The sequence below is a fragment of the Penicillium samsonianum genome (genome assembly GCF_028829775.1).
Source record: "Penicillium samsonianum strain IBT 33392 chromosome Unknown utg000007l_segment0_segment0, whole genome shotgun sequence".
Classification (NCBI taxonomy): Eukaryota; Fungi; Ascomycota; class Eurotiomycetes; order Eurotiales; family Aspergillaceae; genus Penicillium; species Penicillium samsonianum.
Window position 1 is genome coordinate 2,104,613 of NW_026643265.1, and position 18,183 is coordinate 2,122,795.

The 18,183-nt window shown below is 47.4% G+C and overlaps 8 protein-coding genes across 8 annotated transcripts; 6 read left to right on the forward strand and 2 right to left on the reverse strand.

Moving 5' to 3' along the window:
- Window positions 1–1,470: 1,470 nt before the first annotated feature.
- Window positions 1,471–3,033, forward strand: N7471_011649 (CFEM domain-containing protein; the record flags this gene model as incomplete). Its single annotated transcript, XM_057284368.1, has 7 exons — window positions 1,471–1,566; window positions 1,617–1,749; window positions 1,799–1,983; window positions 2,034–2,070; window positions 2,126–2,193; window positions 2,239–2,621; window positions 2,679–3,033. 7 exons carry the CDS (start codon window positions 1,471–1,473, stop codon window positions 3,031–3,033), a joined length of 1,257 nt encoding a protein of 418 aa, XP_057130634.1.
- A 1,101-nt stretch (window positions 3,034–4,134) lies between these two features.
- Window positions 4,135–5,133, forward strand: N7471_011650 (uncharacterized protein; the record flags this gene model as incomplete). The annotated part of the gene is made up of 2 exons (XM_057284369.1): window positions 4,135–4,524; window positions 4,615–5,133. 2 exons carry the CDS (start codon window positions 4,135–4,137, stop codon window positions 5,131–5,133), a joined length of 909 nt encoding a protein of 302 aa, XP_057130635.1.
- Window positions 5,134–6,578: 1,445 nt separating this feature from the next.
- On the forward strand, window positions 6,579–6,977 carry N7471_011651 (uncharacterized protein; the record flags this gene model as incomplete). Its single annotated transcript, XM_057284370.1, has 2 exons — window positions 6,579–6,738; window positions 6,793–6,977. 2 exons carry the CDS (start codon window positions 6,579–6,581, stop codon window positions 6,975–6,977), a joined length of 345 nt encoding a protein of 114 aa, XP_057130636.1.
- Window positions 6,978–7,349: 372 nt separating this feature from the next.
- N7471_011652 (uncharacterized protein) lies at window positions 7,350–9,711 on the forward strand (the record flags this gene model as incomplete). The annotated part of the gene is made up of 7 exons (XM_057284371.1): window positions 7,350–7,437; window positions 7,489–7,543; window positions 7,603–7,702; window positions 7,768–7,885; window positions 7,947–8,970; window positions 9,018–9,277; window positions 9,335–9,711. The coding sequence occupies 7 exons, from the start codon at window positions 7,350–7,352 to the stop codon at window positions 9,709–9,711; spliced, it is 2,022 nt and encodes a 673-aa protein (XP_057130637.1).
- Window positions 9,712–11,063: 1,352 nt separating this feature from the next.
- N7471_011653 (NAD(P)/FAD-dependent oxidoreductase) lies at window positions 11,064–12,562 on the forward strand. The gene is made up of 3 exons (XM_057284372.1): window positions 11,064–11,329; window positions 11,396–12,190; window positions 12,248–12,562. The coding sequence occupies exons 1-3, from the start codon at window positions 11,098–11,100 to the stop codon at window positions 12,379–12,381; spliced, it is 1,161 nt and encodes a 386-aa protein (XP_057130638.1). The 5' UTR covers window positions 11,064–11,097; the 3' UTR covers window positions 12,382–12,562.
- A 1,222-nt stretch (window positions 12,563–13,784) lies between these two features.
- N7471_011654 (putative extracellular exo-polygalacturonase) lies at window positions 13,785–15,543 on the reverse strand (the record flags this gene model as incomplete). The annotated part of the gene is made up of 8 exons (XM_057284373.1): window positions 13,785–13,829; window positions 13,898–13,972; window positions 14,025–14,126; window positions 14,234–14,422; window positions 14,475–14,635; window positions 14,690–14,748; window positions 14,806–15,172; window positions 15,234–15,543. 8 exons carry the CDS (start codon window positions 15,541–15,543, stop codon window positions 13,785–13,787), a joined length of 1,308 nt encoding a protein of 435 aa, XP_057130639.1.
- Window positions 15,544–16,371: 828 nt separating this feature from the next.
- Window positions 16,372–17,182, reverse strand: N7471_011655 (mitochondrial pyruvate carrier family protein; the record flags this gene model as incomplete). The annotated part of the gene is made up of 4 exons (XM_057284374.1): window positions 16,372–16,567; window positions 16,629–16,765; window positions 16,903–16,918; window positions 16,992–17,182. The coding sequence occupies 4 exons, from the start codon at window positions 17,180–17,182 to the stop codon at window positions 16,372–16,374; spliced, it is 540 nt and encodes a 179-aa protein (XP_057130640.1).
- Window positions 17,183–17,644: 462 nt separating this feature from the next.
- N7471_011656 (L51/S25/CI-B8 domain-containing protein) lies at window positions 17,645–18,139 on the forward strand (the record flags this gene model as incomplete). Its single annotated transcript, XM_057284375.1, has 4 exons — window positions 17,645–17,730; window positions 17,798–17,904; window positions 17,987–18,019; window positions 18,081–18,139. The coding sequence occupies 4 exons, from the start codon at window positions 17,645–17,647 to the stop codon at window positions 18,137–18,139; spliced, it is 285 nt and encodes a 94-aa protein (XP_057130641.1).
- Between the last annotated feature and the right edge of the window lie 44 nt (window positions 18,140–18,183).

The window sequence follows — 18,183 nt, forward strand, 5'->3', positions numbered from 1 at the left end:
ATTTAAAATTGAACATTGGAACTTTAGGGTTCAACAGTCGGATCCTTACGCCGAGGCTCAAAGGACCAATAGAGTAGCAGGCTTGGCATCGGAGATCGTCTTGTTTAGGGAAAGCGCGGTCGAATTTCGGCCACATGGTAACATGAATATCCACCTGGGCACATTCTCCTTTTTTTTTCTAATCGAGTCATGTACTCCATACTCCGTACAAAGATTAAGAACAGATGCGTTTGATTCAAGTCCAACAATAGTTCCACAAGCGTGTTTTAAATATAGCATGTTTGCTGAAACTTCACCTCTCCCCTTCCAAGCATATGAAATGTGCACCGCTTTTATTCAATCCCAGTCCTATTTGCTTTCTCTTAGTATGGAAGGTAATTATCACTGAGTTGATATCAGAATTGATTAATACGTGGGATTTGGGGAAATTAAGCACATCACAATCATCAAATCTCGACACTCCAGAGGTTTCTTCTACAATAACAATCATCCTTTGCAGCGCATGCTTCCCGTGGAAAACGAAGTACCACATATGAAAAATCGATCTATTGATCCCCGATCTGGACTAATGGAGCCTTTCTGGATCTTGATCTCCCTTTGATTTAGCGCCTTCCTTTGACAATGGCCGCCTCCCCCTGGCCACACGTCTGGCACTACTATCACTTGCCAAACATCCAATATCACTTGACCACGAGTACCTGGTGTATATTTACTTACCATAATTTAGCGACGAACATTGCAGAGTGAAGTATGCTGAAGTTGGTATATTGCTATTATTCTATTATTATTGTTTTTGCCATAAATCAACATTCATACGTAATTAAAGCGAAATTCTTTTTAAAAAACCGGTAGTTTCACTTTAAAAAGGTTGATCTTCATCGTATTTGTCCTTCGCCGAATGAGGGCGCACACAGCGGCCGATCTAGCGAGGTCTGGAGTCCGTTGGGTTTCTTGGCGATGAGAAAAATTGTCCTCTACTAGCGGGGGCGATATTTTCCTGGGCATCCTACAATACAGAAACCACCTGAGCACTTCATAACAATGCCGATTAAGCTGAATCCATGGTTCCAAGTGGGGACGATCACTGCGTTCCTTGTAATTATGTGGGTGTCGTCGCGTGGTCTCCGATCCCAGGACCCATTGTAGAAATCTTCTGGAAGAGGTACCCGCTTTCGGTCTCACCGGAGCACCAATATCAAAGCTCGTTTCACTTGAACCAGCTTTGGGAGCGGAGCATTTCCTTAGCGCATGGTCCAATCATGACTGTCTGCTTAGGTTTACTATTGAGATCTATACCTAGACGCACGCCATTATACGAGATAGATAAGCTTAACGTGCAAGGAGTGTCCACGCCACTAACTCGGGACCATTCAAATCGAAGTTAACAAAAAAACCCGCTACTGCCCCAGGGGGAAAAATTCTCCCCTCTTGATCACCTTCAACGTTGTTTTGAACACGTTCGTCACCATCATGAGGGGTCATTTGTTCTTTTTCACCCTTTTGGCTCTGCTTATAGTGGGGATCCATGCAGCAGATTCAAATACAACGGTCTTCCCATCTTGCGCGGTTCGTACATCTCCCAACGGAGTTGTATTTATTGCTAATGAGCGTGCTAGATCACATGTGACAACCAGCTATTCTCTGATTGCTCGTTGAGTAACAATACATCATGCTTCTGCGCCAGTGACTCTCGTACCACAGCCCTGTTAAATTGTGTTGAAAGCAACTGCACGACAAAGCAATTCTTCAGTTCGTTTCAATCGCGATTGATCTACCAAGTCTACTCTAACTCTTCTAGCTACGAAACGACTGTACGAACAAGAATGTGATATAACACCGCTCAAAGGCCCTGCGGTGGTCAACGCCTCGACTCTAATCCCGTTTATTCTTGCAACTTTTTTCTTCGTCATGAGAATAATCGCCAAGAGCAGCGGCCTCGCTGGTGGATGGGGATGGGATGATTATACAATCATTGTCTCATATGTCAGTGTCACTTCTCGGTGTTCTCCCGCGTGGTATTAACAGCATCGCAGATCATAGGAGTCGCCATATATGTTCTGGATATATACAGTAAGCCGGCACCCCGGGTGTTCGATTTCACAAGAAGGAAGAACTAACAAATCAGTGATCCGCAATGGCTTCGGTCGAAATATCTGGGACCTCCCTTTTCCCACAATCACCAGGTTCTACCAGGTTCGGTCCCCTCTCCAAGGCTCAGTTCCAATCTAACAAGAGCAGTTATTTCAAGCTATGGCCGTTATGTATAAGGTTCAAATTTCCCTCGCAAAGATCTCCGTGTGCCTCTTCCTACTCCGCATCTTCCAATCACGCACATTCCGCTATTTAGCATACGCGCTCATCGGTATCAACGCATCGATCGGTATCACCTGGGCCTCGGTTGATGCCTTCCGCTGCTCGCCGACACGCCTAACATGGATCGGCTGGACGAACGAGGAACCCGGATACTGCATCAATTTTATCGTCGCGGTTCTTGTTAACTGTCTGGTGAATATTTTTGTCGACTTTATATTGATTATGATGCCGGTGTATGAAGTGATCAAGTTGCAGTTGCCTTTGCGAAAGAAGCTAGCTGTGGCATCGATGTTTATCGTGGGCTCTGTGTATGCATTCCCTAGTCTGGCCCTTTTTAATTTACGTGTAACTAACCAATCTCATAGTCTAACGATCATCGCGATAATCCGAGTCGTCGTCTTCTGGACCAACCGCTGGGGCGCCAATGAGACTCTAGGACTATATCCCCTCATGCACTGGTCCGTCATCGAATCTCAGATTTCGGTCATGTGCGCTTGCTTGCCTGCATTCAGAGCTATCGTCCTTCGATGGTTCCCTCGTTTCCTTGGGGGATCGTCGAACCGAACGAATGCATCTCACACAGCCGAGTACTATAACAAAAAGTCCACGGCGAGCGGCAATATCAACAAGTCTATGACCTACTCGGTGAATTATGAGTCCCGGTCACCAACGAGTAGCGATGTGGAGTTGGTGGATATGGATTCGAAACATGGGCAGTGATGGATAGACTTGCACTTTTACTTCTTGTTATATAACTTACATACATATTCATAGCAGATGGGATCTGATTAATACATGGATACAATATTCTTTGAATCATGAACTGATATTATAGTAAACTTGGCTCCACATAGTGTCATTATCTGAAGATACTAGTAGCTTGAGACTTCGTATTTCTTCATATGAGGATAGACCATCTTCCGGGGAAGGAAATGTCTCTGCACCCATTTTCTGTTATTCAACTTAGCTCTATTCACTGGACTTCCCCGGAGTACCCAAGAAACAAATCTCTGTCATTCAAAGTTTATAGCTCAGCTGCACCAACAAAGTCTTATCAGTGAGAAGTCATTTTCCGTATATTCAGAAACAGTTGGATCTCAGGATCGGACAACCAGATTAGACTATTTGACTTCCATCACACAGCCCCGAGGCTGTATGTAACTGGGGGCCTGCCTTGGGGTCCATGTTTGGCCTGATGGCTGGGCCAATGGAGAATTCTACGGCCGAATCTTGATACAGCAAATTTGCATGAAAGCTTGGGCTCCAGAGCTGGAGATATTGGCCTGTTGACAGTAACAGATTAATCTAAGCTTACCATCAAGGATGATAGTCATATGCCGAATATTTATTAGGTCATTATGACCTTGGAACTCACAAGATGTTCAATTGCTATCTGTTGGAGTATGGGCATTTTCTAGGAGCAACACGACAATGCGGATTCAAATTATATAATTGAGAGTTCTTCATGCTTTATTTCAATGTTCTTTGCCTTAGTTCGAATAGGATAAAGTAATCAAGAAGCAGATCAAACAAGGCAACCGGAAGGGCACCAAGCAACCTAAAATGGAAAAAAGGATTGTCTCGAGAAAGCGACTGGTACGTTCAAACAACGCGTACATAATTTAAACCTTGGAAGGGCGTTTGCCATGCGACAAACAACACCTGTCTGCCCACATCCCACATCCCCTTTCCATCTTACACCTCTCTTCTCTCTGCGAGACATCTCCAGTCCTTTCCATAATTGTGCTTCTTCTCAAGTGATCCATCACAAAGTCTTTATTATCCATTTCTCGTCACTCGGTTCTATGTCTTGTAGTCAAGATGTACGAATGTGGCACCTGTGACTGGGAGTTCCGCTACCAAGAGGACTGCGACTCCCATATGGACGAGTACGACCATTGGGTGGAATGTGACACCTGCCCTCGACAATTTCGCACTGAGCGTAGCTGCGAGCAGCATATGGATGCGCTTGGTCACTGGGCCCCGGTCTTTGAATGCGAGACTTGCCCTCGCACCTTCTTCTCCCAGGCTGCCGCCAATCAGCATATGAATGCCAAGAATCATTGGGAGCCGACTGTGCCCTGCGAGACGTGCTCGGAACTGTTCCACACTGAGGATGCTGCCAACCAGCACATGCAGGCCAATGGACATTACGAGAACTACTGTGTGGAGTGCAAGCGACACTTCATGAATGAGAACTGTCTTCTCCAGGTACGAGAACCAAGCCAGAGATTCCCAGCCCTTTAGCTAGGATGAATCATGGGACTTTGACTAATCTGTGTCTGTCTTATCTACCAATAGCACTTGAACTCGAGAATTCATCGAGGCACGGATATCATGTGCCCATTTTGCAACGCTAGCTTTGTCACTGCGAGTGGCGTCACCCATCACATTGAATCTGGTACCTGCTCAATGGCTGACAACTGGAATCGGGACACAATCCACCGCATGATCCACCGCCTCGACCCCAAGGGGCTTGTCACCAACAAGCAGATTGAATGGCACAATGAACAGAACATACGCTACTACGCTACGGAGCGTGCCTTCGATGGAACAAGCTGGGTGTGCTACCTGTGCCGAAAGGGATTCAACTCAATGAATGGTTTGAATTCGCATCTCAACTCACCAGTCCACAAGGAGAAAATCTACCATTGCCTCAACAAGCGTGGTGGTTGTGATAAAGAGTTCATCTCCCTCGGTGCTTTATTCAATCACTTGGAGAGTGAGTCGTGCGGCTACATCAGGTTCGGGGATGTTCAGAAGGTTCACCGACGACTGAACGATGCTATTATGAACCGCAAGATGATCACTGCGCTCTAAAATCTCAACGATGAAGTTCGCTTGGGAGAAAGCACGCGACGAGTGTTTTCCTTGAGGTCAGCAATGAACGATTGATGAAGGGGGAACCCAATATGAGGTGTTGAGCTGGGATGATGAGGCATCTTTCGGAATGAAGTTGTCACGATGTGGAACAAGGTCTCAAATATCAACAAGGATCTAGTAACCTAGCAAGAGCATACCATACTCTTAGTATCTATTCGTTATCTTGCAGTTTATATTGGCATAATTGAAAAATCTACTTTCTTGCCGTTTGGTATTGATATTTTTATATCTCTGATCTATCAAGGTATATTTCAAAGAGGATAAGATGGAGTACAGAGTACTCGAAGAAATAATTTCCGCCCCAGAATGTGATTGGTCCTACTCACGTCTAAGCATTGCCCAATCTTCCTTGATCAGTATGGCTGTGTCATGTCTGAAAACCTGTAACCATATTCGCACTTCGACAATAGTCTTATCTTTCACCTTGTTAGACGGACTGCCCAACTACAGGTTTGATAGTTGCAATTGTCATCCATGGGCGGACCCGAAGTCCGTTCACTACACCTAGGCATAGGGCCCCCGGCATGCAAGTGTTAGTGCCTAGACTTGAAATAGATATAACTCACAAAAGCTCGAAGCTCCCGCAATATCCTGTTGATTCTCATTTATTCCCCTCATCGAGCAATACAACGCTAGCCCCAATTTAAGTTTCTTGCCCCAACGTCACCCACTATATATCTTGCGGTTATGTTAGCATTTCCATCATCAGTTTGACAAGAAACCGGGGTTGTGGGGTTGAAAACTTTTCATATTGGTCATATAAAATCGGCCATCTTGAGGGCGTACTCCCTAGAATACTTATACCTTTGTTCTAAAGACAGCTTTTCCTCTATTGGGTGTCGGCCATTGAATTGTTCCCTCCTAAGATACTATCTACTGGTCCTGGGGCATCATTCCGCACTAGCGCTTGGACGTTTCTAATTTAGACGAACTGGGCAAGAAGTTTGGAGCCTTCCAAGGTTGTAGTCCAATTTTTCAGGCCCCGGAACCGTGGGCGTCCCACAACTGGATCCGGGGGTGGGGCGTATTGGGGGATTTCCGGTCTATTCACATCCGAACTATAAGGTAGATCTTACCACTGCGGAGATTGTCAAGGTAGACGAAATCGGGATAATCACGGCAGATGGTCAGCACCGGCCTGTCGATATGCTTGTATGTGCGACTGGTTTTCATACATCATATACTCCACGGTTTGTGATCAAAGGCCGAGGAGGCTCGGCACAATGGAAGGAAACGCCGGAAATTTATCTCTCGATCGGGACCTATGGCTTCCCGAACTAGTTCATTTCCCTTGGGCCTAACGCCGGGTTAGGTGAGGGTAATCTTCTCCTCCTTATAGTATCGAGAGAGCGTTAGAATACGTCACAGAATGCGTGCGCAAGATGCAGCGGGACAATGTCCGCGCTGTGAGTGTGCCGGATGCAGTCAAGCGCTTCACACAATACTGCGATCAATATTTCGAAGGAACTGTATTCAGCAGTAAGTGTCGCAGCTGGTATAAGGGTGGCACTGAGAGTGGTCGGGTCCCCGCTCTATGGCCAGGTATGTGTTATCTTCTCAATTCCCACTGCACTAGCATTGACGGCTCCATCCCAGGTTACTCCCTGCACTCCATGAAGGCGCTCGCAAACCCCCGGTGGGAGGACTTCAAGTACTGTTATGTGCATTATAACGCGTCTGGTTGGCTTGGGGATGGTTGGACAGAGAATGAGAAGCAGAACAAGATCGATGTGGATTACTTGTTGATTTTCCTCGTTCAATGGATGCCACCGAATACATAGGATAGGTCGCGGCATTACATGCATGTACTGTGCAGCCTGAACCATGAACAAGGACTATTCATTCAAATACCAATAGCCTGGGGAGTCAATTGGATTAAAACATTTAGTGGAGAGAAAAGAGACACCACCAGGTAGAACAAGAGTATGTTTACTGTTGAGCGGGCCCCTTTAAGCACATTTGGTGATCTCATGAAACTGACCATACCATACTCAACTAGTAATATTGTCAAGTATCTATTGGCGCTAGCATAGCCCAAAATGTACCTCTTCCCTGCAAACCATACTGTAATACCAGTACCTCACCCTTTCCCCCACAGCCTCGATCCTTTCTCTCCTTACCCCGGATATTCCCCTCCTCCCCGGTGGCCCACCATGAAGCCGACAGACAAGCACTTCCGATGTGACATCTGTAATCGTGCATTCACGCGTATTGATCACCTCAAACGCCACCATTTGCGCCGTATGTGTGTCCGTTCTGCAGCTACGCATGCCACATACTGAACCTCAACAGATTCTGGCCAGAAACCCTATTCCTGCGTATTCTGCAACGACTCGTTCGCCCGCTGGTTAGACATGCCAAGACAATCTATAATATTAACTCTGGGATCTGATACTTGGAATTTAGTGACAATCTCCGCGTCCATTACAATGATTGCGCCAGGCGCGGGGATCGCGAAATTCCCGAGACAGGTCAGAGGGGTAGGCGGCGTCATGCTTGTCAAACGGTTAGTCCACGACAAGATTGCATCAAACCTTACCATAGGTACTGACCTTTCTTTTGGTCGAATAGTGTACCTCGATGAAACTGCGGTGCGATGGACGAAGCCCTTGTGGATCGTGCCAGAAGAGAAAATTGATGTGCAACAACGAGCGGACGGCAGGTCAGAGTCACCTAGGGACGGAAGAAGGTACAACAAGCAAGCCTTGGGTCAATTCGGTTGCAATGGAAGACTCATACAAACCATACAGAAATATTGGGGAAACCCGAAATCTCCGAAGAGCCATCCGACCGAGGATCAATCAAATTCCTACTTAATGGTGGCACCGATAGCTTCACAGAAAACTTTCGACTTCCCCCACGCAGTGATCGTACGCGCAGTCTCAACTATCATAATACAAATGGCTTCGAGGAATTGCAGGGCACAGGGTTTCCATACAACATTGATACCGCTCGGCCGGAATACGGCTCTGGGTTCATCGATTCCGAACCTGTCGCGCCGCAGTTCTTCCAAGATACTTTCCTGGACTTTTTCCACGGCCCTTTTGGTCATGGACATAAGCCCACGGAAAATCCTTATCATACCGGTGAACTGGGCTACCAGTCCGCCATCCCTCCAGGGCAGCATCCCACTACATTTCCCAGGGATCCGCCTATCTTTGAACCGGAGCGACCGTTCGCGACGACATTAATTCATTTAATATTAACACAAGCGTGGCAGGTCCCGCTTGATTCCAAAGCGCAGGAGGAGGTATCCGAACACCTCAACTTTCTACTAACCACCGCGCGCATACGGAAATACGTTACGCTCTATTTCAAATATTGGCAACGTAGCTGCGCAATGCTTCCTATATCCTTTGATCCAGAGACAGTTCCCCTGCCGCTCCTAGCCGCGGTAATCTTTATGGGCGCAATGTACAGTAGCGACCAGAGGGAAGTATACGTCGCTAAGAGAGTGCTGGATTTTGCAGAGCTATTCATCTTTGCGAATGATGTGTTCTCGGCAGAGAGCGAAATCAGCGCCACGTTCTCAGGCGGCCGGTGCTTCGACGAGGAGAACAGTGATTGGGATTGTTTCCAGAACTTTCAGGCTGGGGTTATCATCACTATTGTTCAATACTGGGCGGGAAACCGTTTGTCTCGAAATCGCGCGATGGAGAACCGATTTGGTGAGGTTGTGAAGGTTGCTCGACGAATTGAACTTGTCAAAGCCCGTCACCTTCCTGATGACCAGGTCCTGGAGCGCTTGTGGATCCAAAAGGAGTGTCGTATTAGGTGCTTATCTTCCTCCCATCTTAGGTCTGCCCTACTGATATTGACAGGACTATTTGTACGATTTCGCTGCTCGACTGCGCATTCTTTTTCTTTCAAAACTACCCGTGTCGCCTGACACATACTGAAATGGAATGCGATCTGCCCTGCGGTGAATTGCTTTTCTTCTCCGAGCACCCATTTGCGGAGCCAAATTTCCGCTTTTCACGCGGCATTAGGCTTTCGGAGGCTTTTAAAAATTTGTTTGACGAAGCACCCGAGTCTAATCCGATGGACCTCACTGCTTTAGACATGTTTATCTTGATTCATAGTAAGCTGTGTCGAACGCTGTATTTGATGCTTTGCACCGGCTGACTCTTATGTTTAGTTCTGTTCTCATTTATTAATACCCACATGACACTTCTTGGTTCTTCTGTACGCATGGGACATTTCAAGAATCCCAGGAAAAATGCCGGGGTAGGCACAAAAGACACCACCGCGATTCCTGAAGATTATATCCTCGTTGCGATCCGGACTGCTCTATCCCGCTGGCGTGATCACTGGATGGCACTGCGCAATAGAGTTTCAAGTGACGAATGGGCGTCGATGGGTTTCTATAAGAATGGGTATAATTTTTGGCTGGTATCCCAACTCCTTATCACCAGAAAGGATGCTGTTGATGTGGTGATGCAGATGGAAGTGCACTGCGAAGACAAATTGGACCAGCTGAAGGTGTTGCTACTTGACGATCAGGAAGATGTATAATTACCACGACAGAACTAGACATGTGTGAAGTTAGTAGACTCTGTTAGATGGACTGGGATAACTTGGCCTCGGCGCCTATAGACCGGCAGAGTTCCGCTTTTGCGACCTCTTGTGCCATTTTGCACATTGTACTGTTCATCCTACCTGGCGGCTTCTTGCTGTTAATGATACCCATGGATGGGGCCATCACGTTCATATATCTTGATATCTTGTGAACTTAGGAGCATCCTAGAATTCAGAACCACTACTAAAAGTGGAGCTGGGAGATTTCCGGTCCCTGATTCTCGTGCAATCTTCAATCTCCATATTGAGGATCTCTCTTCTCATAGTTGTTTGGATTGTTTTCATTAATATGGCTTGGGTACATGTGAAGGAAGCGGCCTCGGGAGCTCGAAGCAGGTTCTCGGTCATCTATTCGCGGCCTGATTGTGACACAAATTATGGGAGGTGGACAATCGGGCACCAATGTGCTATATTGACTCGACCTGCTATTTGCGAAACCTCCCACCCACGACACTTTTAGGATGCATTGTACTCTTACATCCTGCTGCTGCGTCTGTAATCACGACGATGAATGCAAAGGCCGATCAAGAGCCCGGCACAGGAATTGTGGATGGCTGAGGTCCCACAAAGATGTGGAGCTGAAATGGCTTCGAAGGATTACATCAATTTATACGGAGTAGTTCAAGACCGATCAATTCTCGATATCGCTTCTGTTCGAGATTGATTTATATATTTTAGACACTCATCAAGGCCAGGCGATTAGTTAGTCGATTGTACTTGGAATCCACGGGGGAAAAGATTATATGTGAAAATATTATGTAGTTTATTACCCCCATACCAAGCTACACCCAATCAGAATTATTTGTAATGGAAAACAATCTGAATGTCTTAACCTTGGAAGTGTCCGATGTCCACGAACACATCATCCTGCACGGAAACACTAGCGCCCCCACTAAGCCAATTATATCCCCGATCGAGATACTAGCGTCCGCAGTGATGGCACTAGTGCTCATCATGTGGGATTGGCAAAGTTATATTCCACGGAAAGGGTCCAGGTCAACGTTCTTCATTACTATGGAGTATACCTCCCCCACACGAATTTCCCGGTAAGATCTCCTTGACATACAGGCAGCTTTAAATTAGCGGGTACGCGAGGGAACCCGATCTCAGTCAATCTCTGACGATCCTGTCGATCCCGACGATCTTTTCAGCTTCAGCCATCTCAGCTCGAGATGCACCATTTCGACTAGTGTCCCCACACGCATGCGCCTGTTTGAGTTATTTTGTAGACACTGTGGGTAACAATTGCGGATGCCTATAAAAGGCCTTGTCTGTCGCTGCCGTGCGACCTTGTGATAGCAGTAGTCGCGTATATCCTTCACCATGGTCTTCATCAAGGCAACATTCGCGTCCGTTCTTGTCTCCCTGCTGGCATATGCCACCGCTGTGGAAGTCCCTAAGACCGATTACGATGTCATCGTAGTCGGCGGTGGTCCAGCGGGTCTCAGTGCACTCAGTGGTGTCTCTCGTGTCCGCCGAACGGCTCTCTTGATTGATAGCCAGGAGTACCGCAATGCTCCTACCCGGGAAATGCACGACGTTATTGGCAACGACGGTGAGATTGGATCATAACTCTATCCCAACACAAAGTTTCTTCCCTAACACATTTAATCCTCATCAGGCACCCCACCCGCTACTTTCAGAGGTTTAGCTCGCTCGCAGATCGAGAAGTATCCTACTGCCCACTTTACCAACGAGACGGTGGAATCGATCGTTCCTTTCGGAAAGGGAGACTTCTCTGCCTTTACGGTGACCGACACCAAGGGCAAGAACTACACTGCCCGTAAAATTGTGCTCGGCACTGGTGTCCGTGACGTTCTACCCCCCACTCCTGGTCTTCGGGAGGGATGGGGCCACGGTATTTTCTGGTGTCCGTGGTGCGATGGCTACGAACACAGGGACCAGCCATTTGGCATGATCGGTGATATCACCGATATGTTGAGCAACGTTTTGGAAACCCACACTCTGTACAGCGATATCATTGCCTTTGTGAACGGCTCGCAAACCGCAGATGGCGAGGCCCGGGCAACGGCAAAGGTCGCAGACTGGAAGGAACAACTTGCCGCTTGGAACACCACCATCGACAACCGCACAATCTCTTCTATTGAGCGCCTCCAAGATGGCGGCGACGACAGGGGCGAAAACGGTGATGAGCAGTTCGACAAGTTCCGCCTTCACTTCACTACTGGCAAGCCTGTCGAGCGCAATGCTTTGATTGTCAACTTCCCCACTGTCCAGACCTCGACACTCCCAGCCAAGATGCACCTGGAAATGGTCGGTGATAAGGTCAATGTTACCAGCGGGATGCGTACCAGTGAGTCCGGTGTCTTTGCCATTGGCGATGCCAACAGCGATGGCAGCACCAATGTGCCACATGCGATGTTCACTGGCAAGAAAGCCGCTGTTTTTGTTCACGGTATGCTTCCTTACACTTGTTGATGCTAGATAGATGACTGACAATATTTGATCACAGTGGAATTGTCTCGCGAGGAGTCCAAATCCAAGGTCTCGAAGCGCACCGGACTCTCTCACCGTGAGCTCGAGAGGGAGGCCATTCGTGCAATTGGCGACAACCTTGACAGAGAATGGAAGCGTGCTCAGGAGTAATGGACTCCCTTAATTAAGGTTGCGCTGGTTTGTGAAGACCGGCATCAGTTCAGGCCCTCCAACATTTACATATTCGGCTAGCTGTTAGGCTCTTCCACATGATAATAATGAATGGTCTACGTACCGCATTCGATTTTGCTGTCTTCATTCGAGCTCGTTATCCCCAATCTAAGATGCTGCGTAAACTCATCGGCTGCCCTGGCCCATGAGTTCAGTGGTTTAACCTAATTCTACATGCGTAACTAGGTAAAAGGAGCTGGATAGATGATTGGTATGCTAAATGGCTGACGACTATGGTATTTTTATAGGATGTAGACAGACACAAGAGCAATCAGCGTGCGTCGTATTTCTGTCACTGACTGCCAGATGTTTCTAACTTGACATATATTACTTTTATCAATATGTCCCTTTGTTATGTACGAACAATTTTCCGTCGCTATCAAACAGGTGTGGTCTGGTTTGTACATGTATCCTTCTTCCAGGGCCAGCACATCCCCCACGAGCACTTGAAACACTCTATAGAGTAATCCGGAAGCTTTGAGCAAAATTTCTCTAGTCTCATACTTCTTCTCCTCCAACTCCTCCATATCGCAATTTCTATGAATCATCCGAGCATTCAACCACTCCCATCTTTCCTTCACGAGCCACACAATAGTATCCACCGTCTACCTCTTCAATAAAAGAAGCCTGGAAGATATCAGTTAATTTTTCTGTCAATTCAGCCCTGACGGCCCTGGAATAACAAGCCAGCACATTAGGCCTTCACCTTAGTGTTCGATGGCAAGGCTTTCTGTAAAGCGGCAGATAGCAAACCGCAAGTTCTGATATGCAGACCCGCCATTCGTGATGAAGTGCGCTTAAATCGATGACACGTTGATGATTGTTTTTGTCTTTAACCTCAATATCATAGGAGTAGGTAGCGGGAACATAGGTATGGGCCCTTGATGTTAACGTCCCAATCTTTCATCCAGTTCCTGTTGGTGTGATGTAGGGATAGGTGTCATGGCGACTTGAACGAATGCGGCGTATTTCATCCCGTTGAGTGGACCGATTTAATCCAACTATTCAGGCTTCATATTTGACGGATGGTTGTTTGTGATGCGATTCAAGATCTGTGGTTGGTAAGTTGATGTCGTGGTACGTCAGGCTTTGCCGTCGCCTCTTTGGGACAACACACATTTTCAGTCACGAAGATTGGGCTTCGAGCAAACTGCTAGTTAACTTGTGCCCAGTAATTTATATTAAAAGTACAAGAGTGGTTTAGAATGGCTAGTATAGCTGATGCTTGCAGATCGCATCCATGTAGTACTCGTAGGAGGGGAAATAGCCGCCTATATCGAAATCTCAAGATTAACGTTCTATTTGCAAACAAGACTATATATATTGTTGTTGGGTTGACTGCTCTAGCTAGAGGAAACACAATTCACATCCAGTAAACTGTCATCAACCTAAAGGTGGAGGAAACAAGTCAGTAAATGTGTTGTCAGCGTTGCATCAATCTTCAAGATAAACCCACATTTGTGCAAGTGAACTTGTCATCCCCGTCGGGGCTAACAACGTCAATGTTACTGGCATTGATATTCGAGCAAACCTATACAAGTCAGAAGGTGAGTTTTGACCTGTGGTGTTCGAGTAGTACTTACATCGGGGCTTGAGCAGACAATCATTCCCACATAAGGGTCACGTTTGCCAGAGGTGACACCCTTGATATTCTTAAAGATAACATCTTCGATAGCAAGGTTGCTCTGTGTGGTAAATATGTTAGCCTTCGGCAACCAGAAACAAGTGATAGTGACGCTATCAAGGCGGAATGAAAGCAAATAAGGACAACAAGAGATTGATGGACACATACGGGGAACTCGTTGCAGAGAGTCAAATTCTTCTGACCGTAGCACTGGGTCACTTCGATAGCATAGTCGACATTGTCAATGGTCATGCCGTCGTAGGTAACGTTCTTCACCAGGCCGGATCCGCCGCCGCCCTGGAGATCGGGAGAGAGCGCAGAGGAAGCTCCAGGCCAGACTTTGATGCGCGCACCATCCTTCATAATATTGTTAGAAATGTAATTATCTCACCCGCAGTACTAAACCTACCGATGCGTTGAACATGGAAATATTGTACACCAGCACATTCTGCACAATATCAACCTCGCCCGGATATTGGCCCAGAGAGCCAACGGAGATACCGTGGGAGCCGTTACAATGAAGGTTCTGGACCAGAATGTCGGTAACATTTGGCTTGAACGACACGCAATCTTTGACAAAGTTAGTAACAGAAGATGGGGTCCAAATTTTCAGGGGAACCGTACCATCTCCGTTGTTGATCACAGAGTTCTGGATAACAACATTCGTCGAGCGATAAAGGTCCCTGTTAAAGGTATTAGTTAACTGAAGCTAGTTCCTCTTTTAATGCAGATAGACTTACCATCCATCGGTGTTCTTAGCCACATTCGCACTGCTGCTGAACCCACTGATATCAATTCCATCGAAAAGGATGTTAGATGAGTTTGCCACGAAGTGATACCACTGAGGCGAATAACGAAGATTAAGAGGTCCAATGGTACCTCCATTTAGCCCAATTATACCAACCAGAATTGGCCGCAGGATGAGGGGATCCTTTGCATATAAGTCATACCAGACCTGGCCGTTACCATCCAGGGTGCCTTCGCCGTAGACATTGACATCCTCACCACCGATCTGGAAGAACGTTGTGGCGTTTTGGTAGACATGACTGAATGCATTTGCTTGCCAATAATCCGTATCATTGCTAAATTGGACATGGCCTTGGATTTCTATTACAACTTGTGTAAGTACTCACTCATCTCATATTCAACTCCAACGTGCATTACATACCGAGATCCACATGCTTCAAGAAAGTCATGTCAAGTGCCTTTGCAATCGTATATGTCTTGCCAGCATCAAAGATAACCTTTCCTCCGTTATTGCATTTCTTCAATGCGGTAAGAACATTGGCTGAATCGTCGCGTCCATGGCCACGGTTAGCGACATGACAGGTGCGAGTTCTGGCTTGGCTGCCCGGAAGGGGTTTGAATGGATGGTGTGGATGGCACGCCTCGCTTCGAGAGTACTCCTTAGCCTGAACTGCGGCGCTGATTGACAACCACAATCCCAAGGCCTGGGTGAAGGTATTTGAAATCTTCATCGTCAATGTCAAGAGAATCTAGTGTTCTTGGGTTGGATTGGCAATCTTCTCGGTTAAAGACACCGTTCTGGCACTTCCAGGACAGCTTATATATAGTTGCGCCATTGACAATGTATATCCTCTCTTACCCCGGTCTAGCTCGACCGGGGTCAACGCTAATTCCCGCCCTTTGCAGTCATGTAATGGGGTAATCTCATGTCGTTCAATTTGCTCCGGGGAAACAAGCTAGCGACTCCGCAATGTGTGGAGAAACCGGGGCATGGTCATGGCTTGTATGGGGAGTTTCCGTCTCGTTAAATAACGGACACGAGATAAATTGGCTCGCGTTACGTGAACGTGGTCCCCAGGCAAGTCTGATAGGAGGAATATTTGGCGCGATTTCCCCGATTGGGAGGAAAATCCCGGATAAATTGGGTAGAACTAGCAGAGTTCGTAAATCCAATATATTTCCAAACAATTGAAGCTAGATATCGTCAGCGCCATAGTTTTCCGAATAGCAACTACCAAACAGAGGATAGTTCGGATTACAAGACAAATGCTACTGGAAATTTTTCAGATTTCTCGACCACGTCTCGCAGAAGGAACAGTAACCAATCACTTTGAAACATGCTTTATATGTACAACGGCTGTCCAATAAAAGGACCAGATTCTCAGGCCAGAGAGTAGATGAAACAGCGATCATCTCAAACAAGCGAGCTCACTCAACCCTGAGATTCTCCTAAATATTCACCCCAGTGCAGGTAAGAGGTCCCCATAGATACCGGTCTAGACGTATTCAGAAACTCTCTATCAAGTTCCATTGCCATAAACAAGGAAACCATTCCATATCTAAGTCGACTTCTCAACAGTGTTCTTCACGGTGCCCTCAGCCGCCTGGGCGGTAGTCTTGACGGAGTCAACAGCTTCATGCTCAATCTCCTTGGCGGCTTCGACAATTGAGCCAGACTGGCTGCGCTGCCACAAGAAGATACGAGTCACCTGAACGGCACCCACGCATCCGAGGAAGAAGTTCACAGCGGCGAGCCTATAGAGTTATGTCGTGTTAGCATTGGGGCCCGGCGGGTCTGCTATCGGGTTCCACATACAGGACATTACGGGGCTTGATGATCAAGCACCAGCGAGTCCAGATAGCACCAGTGCCCATCAGAGCAGCGTTCTGGGTGAGGGAGAGCTTCTCGGCGGGACGGGCGAAGTCGGAGATACCGGCGATGACCAGACACCACTGTTACAGGGAAATGTATTAGCCATAGTGCTCAGTAAGTATATGGAGAAGCTTCGCAAGATACGGCGGCGTTTGTATCCGGAAGGGTGGCTCGGGGTATAGATGGTGTATCCGATGAGGAAATTGAGTTATCGTACCTTCATGACCGGGGCCCTGCAAAGCAGAAGTTAGCATCAATTCATGGTAGCAAAAGAGACAAGATATGCAGCATAGTTGGAATCCTTACCAGAAGTGGACGGTCTTCATACCAACAGGGCTGTTCCATAGGCGCTGGAAGGCGCTCTGCTTCTCCGCAGCACCGGCTTCGGAGCTCTGCCAGCGGAAGCTCTGGGCACCCGGCCGGCGGAATGGTGCGGAGGCATTGCGGAATGCAAAGCGAGCATTGTTCACAAAGCGGAAACCCACGCGAGACGACATGGTGGTAGCTGGGATGGTGGTTTTGGTGAGAGAGAAGATTGATGAACGTCCGTGATCGGTGGAAGGGGGAGTTTTCCGTTGGGGAGGGTATATAGGGCAATTAACCACCACAACCGCAGGTAGATGAAAATATAGTCTATAAAAAAACAAAAGAGCTACTCCCAAGTAATTAATATAATCTACTCCAATTAATTATCCCTCATTTACTATCTCTCTTACGCTGTCGCTACCTACCTATGACGCTTCGGCAGATGTTGAAGCTGATGTAAGCATATTGCGCTAGTTGATATCGGGACTAGCGGGATTATGGCTCTGCGCAGCGAATCAACGCCGTCGTGAATAATGCACTGCATCGCAGACTGTCCAGCAAGTCAATCCCACTGCTCCCGCGCTCATCCTCCCGTGGCTCATTCGAGACCTCAATTTCCCTAATCCTTACATCTGCTTGACCATTCTGCCACCATGTCTGGCAAGTACGTTTTCACTCAAGGCCTGAAGGAGCTCCGCTTCCTCTTCTGCCAAACCTCCGAAGCGAGCGCGGCCACAAGGTGTGTACACCCCGACCCATGGCGATTGGGTTTCAGCCCACTGATTGACCGTCTTCTCTGCCTATAGGTCTTTCCTGAACCGCGCCTACCCGACTATGAAGAAGCACAACCCCCAGACTCCCATCATGATGCGTGAGGCTGCGGGCACCCAGCCGCGAGTCTATGCCCGATATGGTATGACAAGCCACTTATAAACCCATTGTGTGGGCTCCTTAGACAAGCGAGTCAAGCTAACGTGATGGTTTCCTCTCAATAGCTTTCGGCAAGGAGAAGCAAGAAGCGTTGTCCGGTAAATATCCCCCGCCAACCATAATTTTGCATCAAATTGCAATGCTAATTGATGCCTCTAGGCCTGTCGGCCACCCAGATTGAAGAGCGCATTACACAGTTGGTTAAGCAGCAGCTATAACTGCTTTTGGTTTCTCTGCAGATCTATTTTATGCCCCCGCGTTC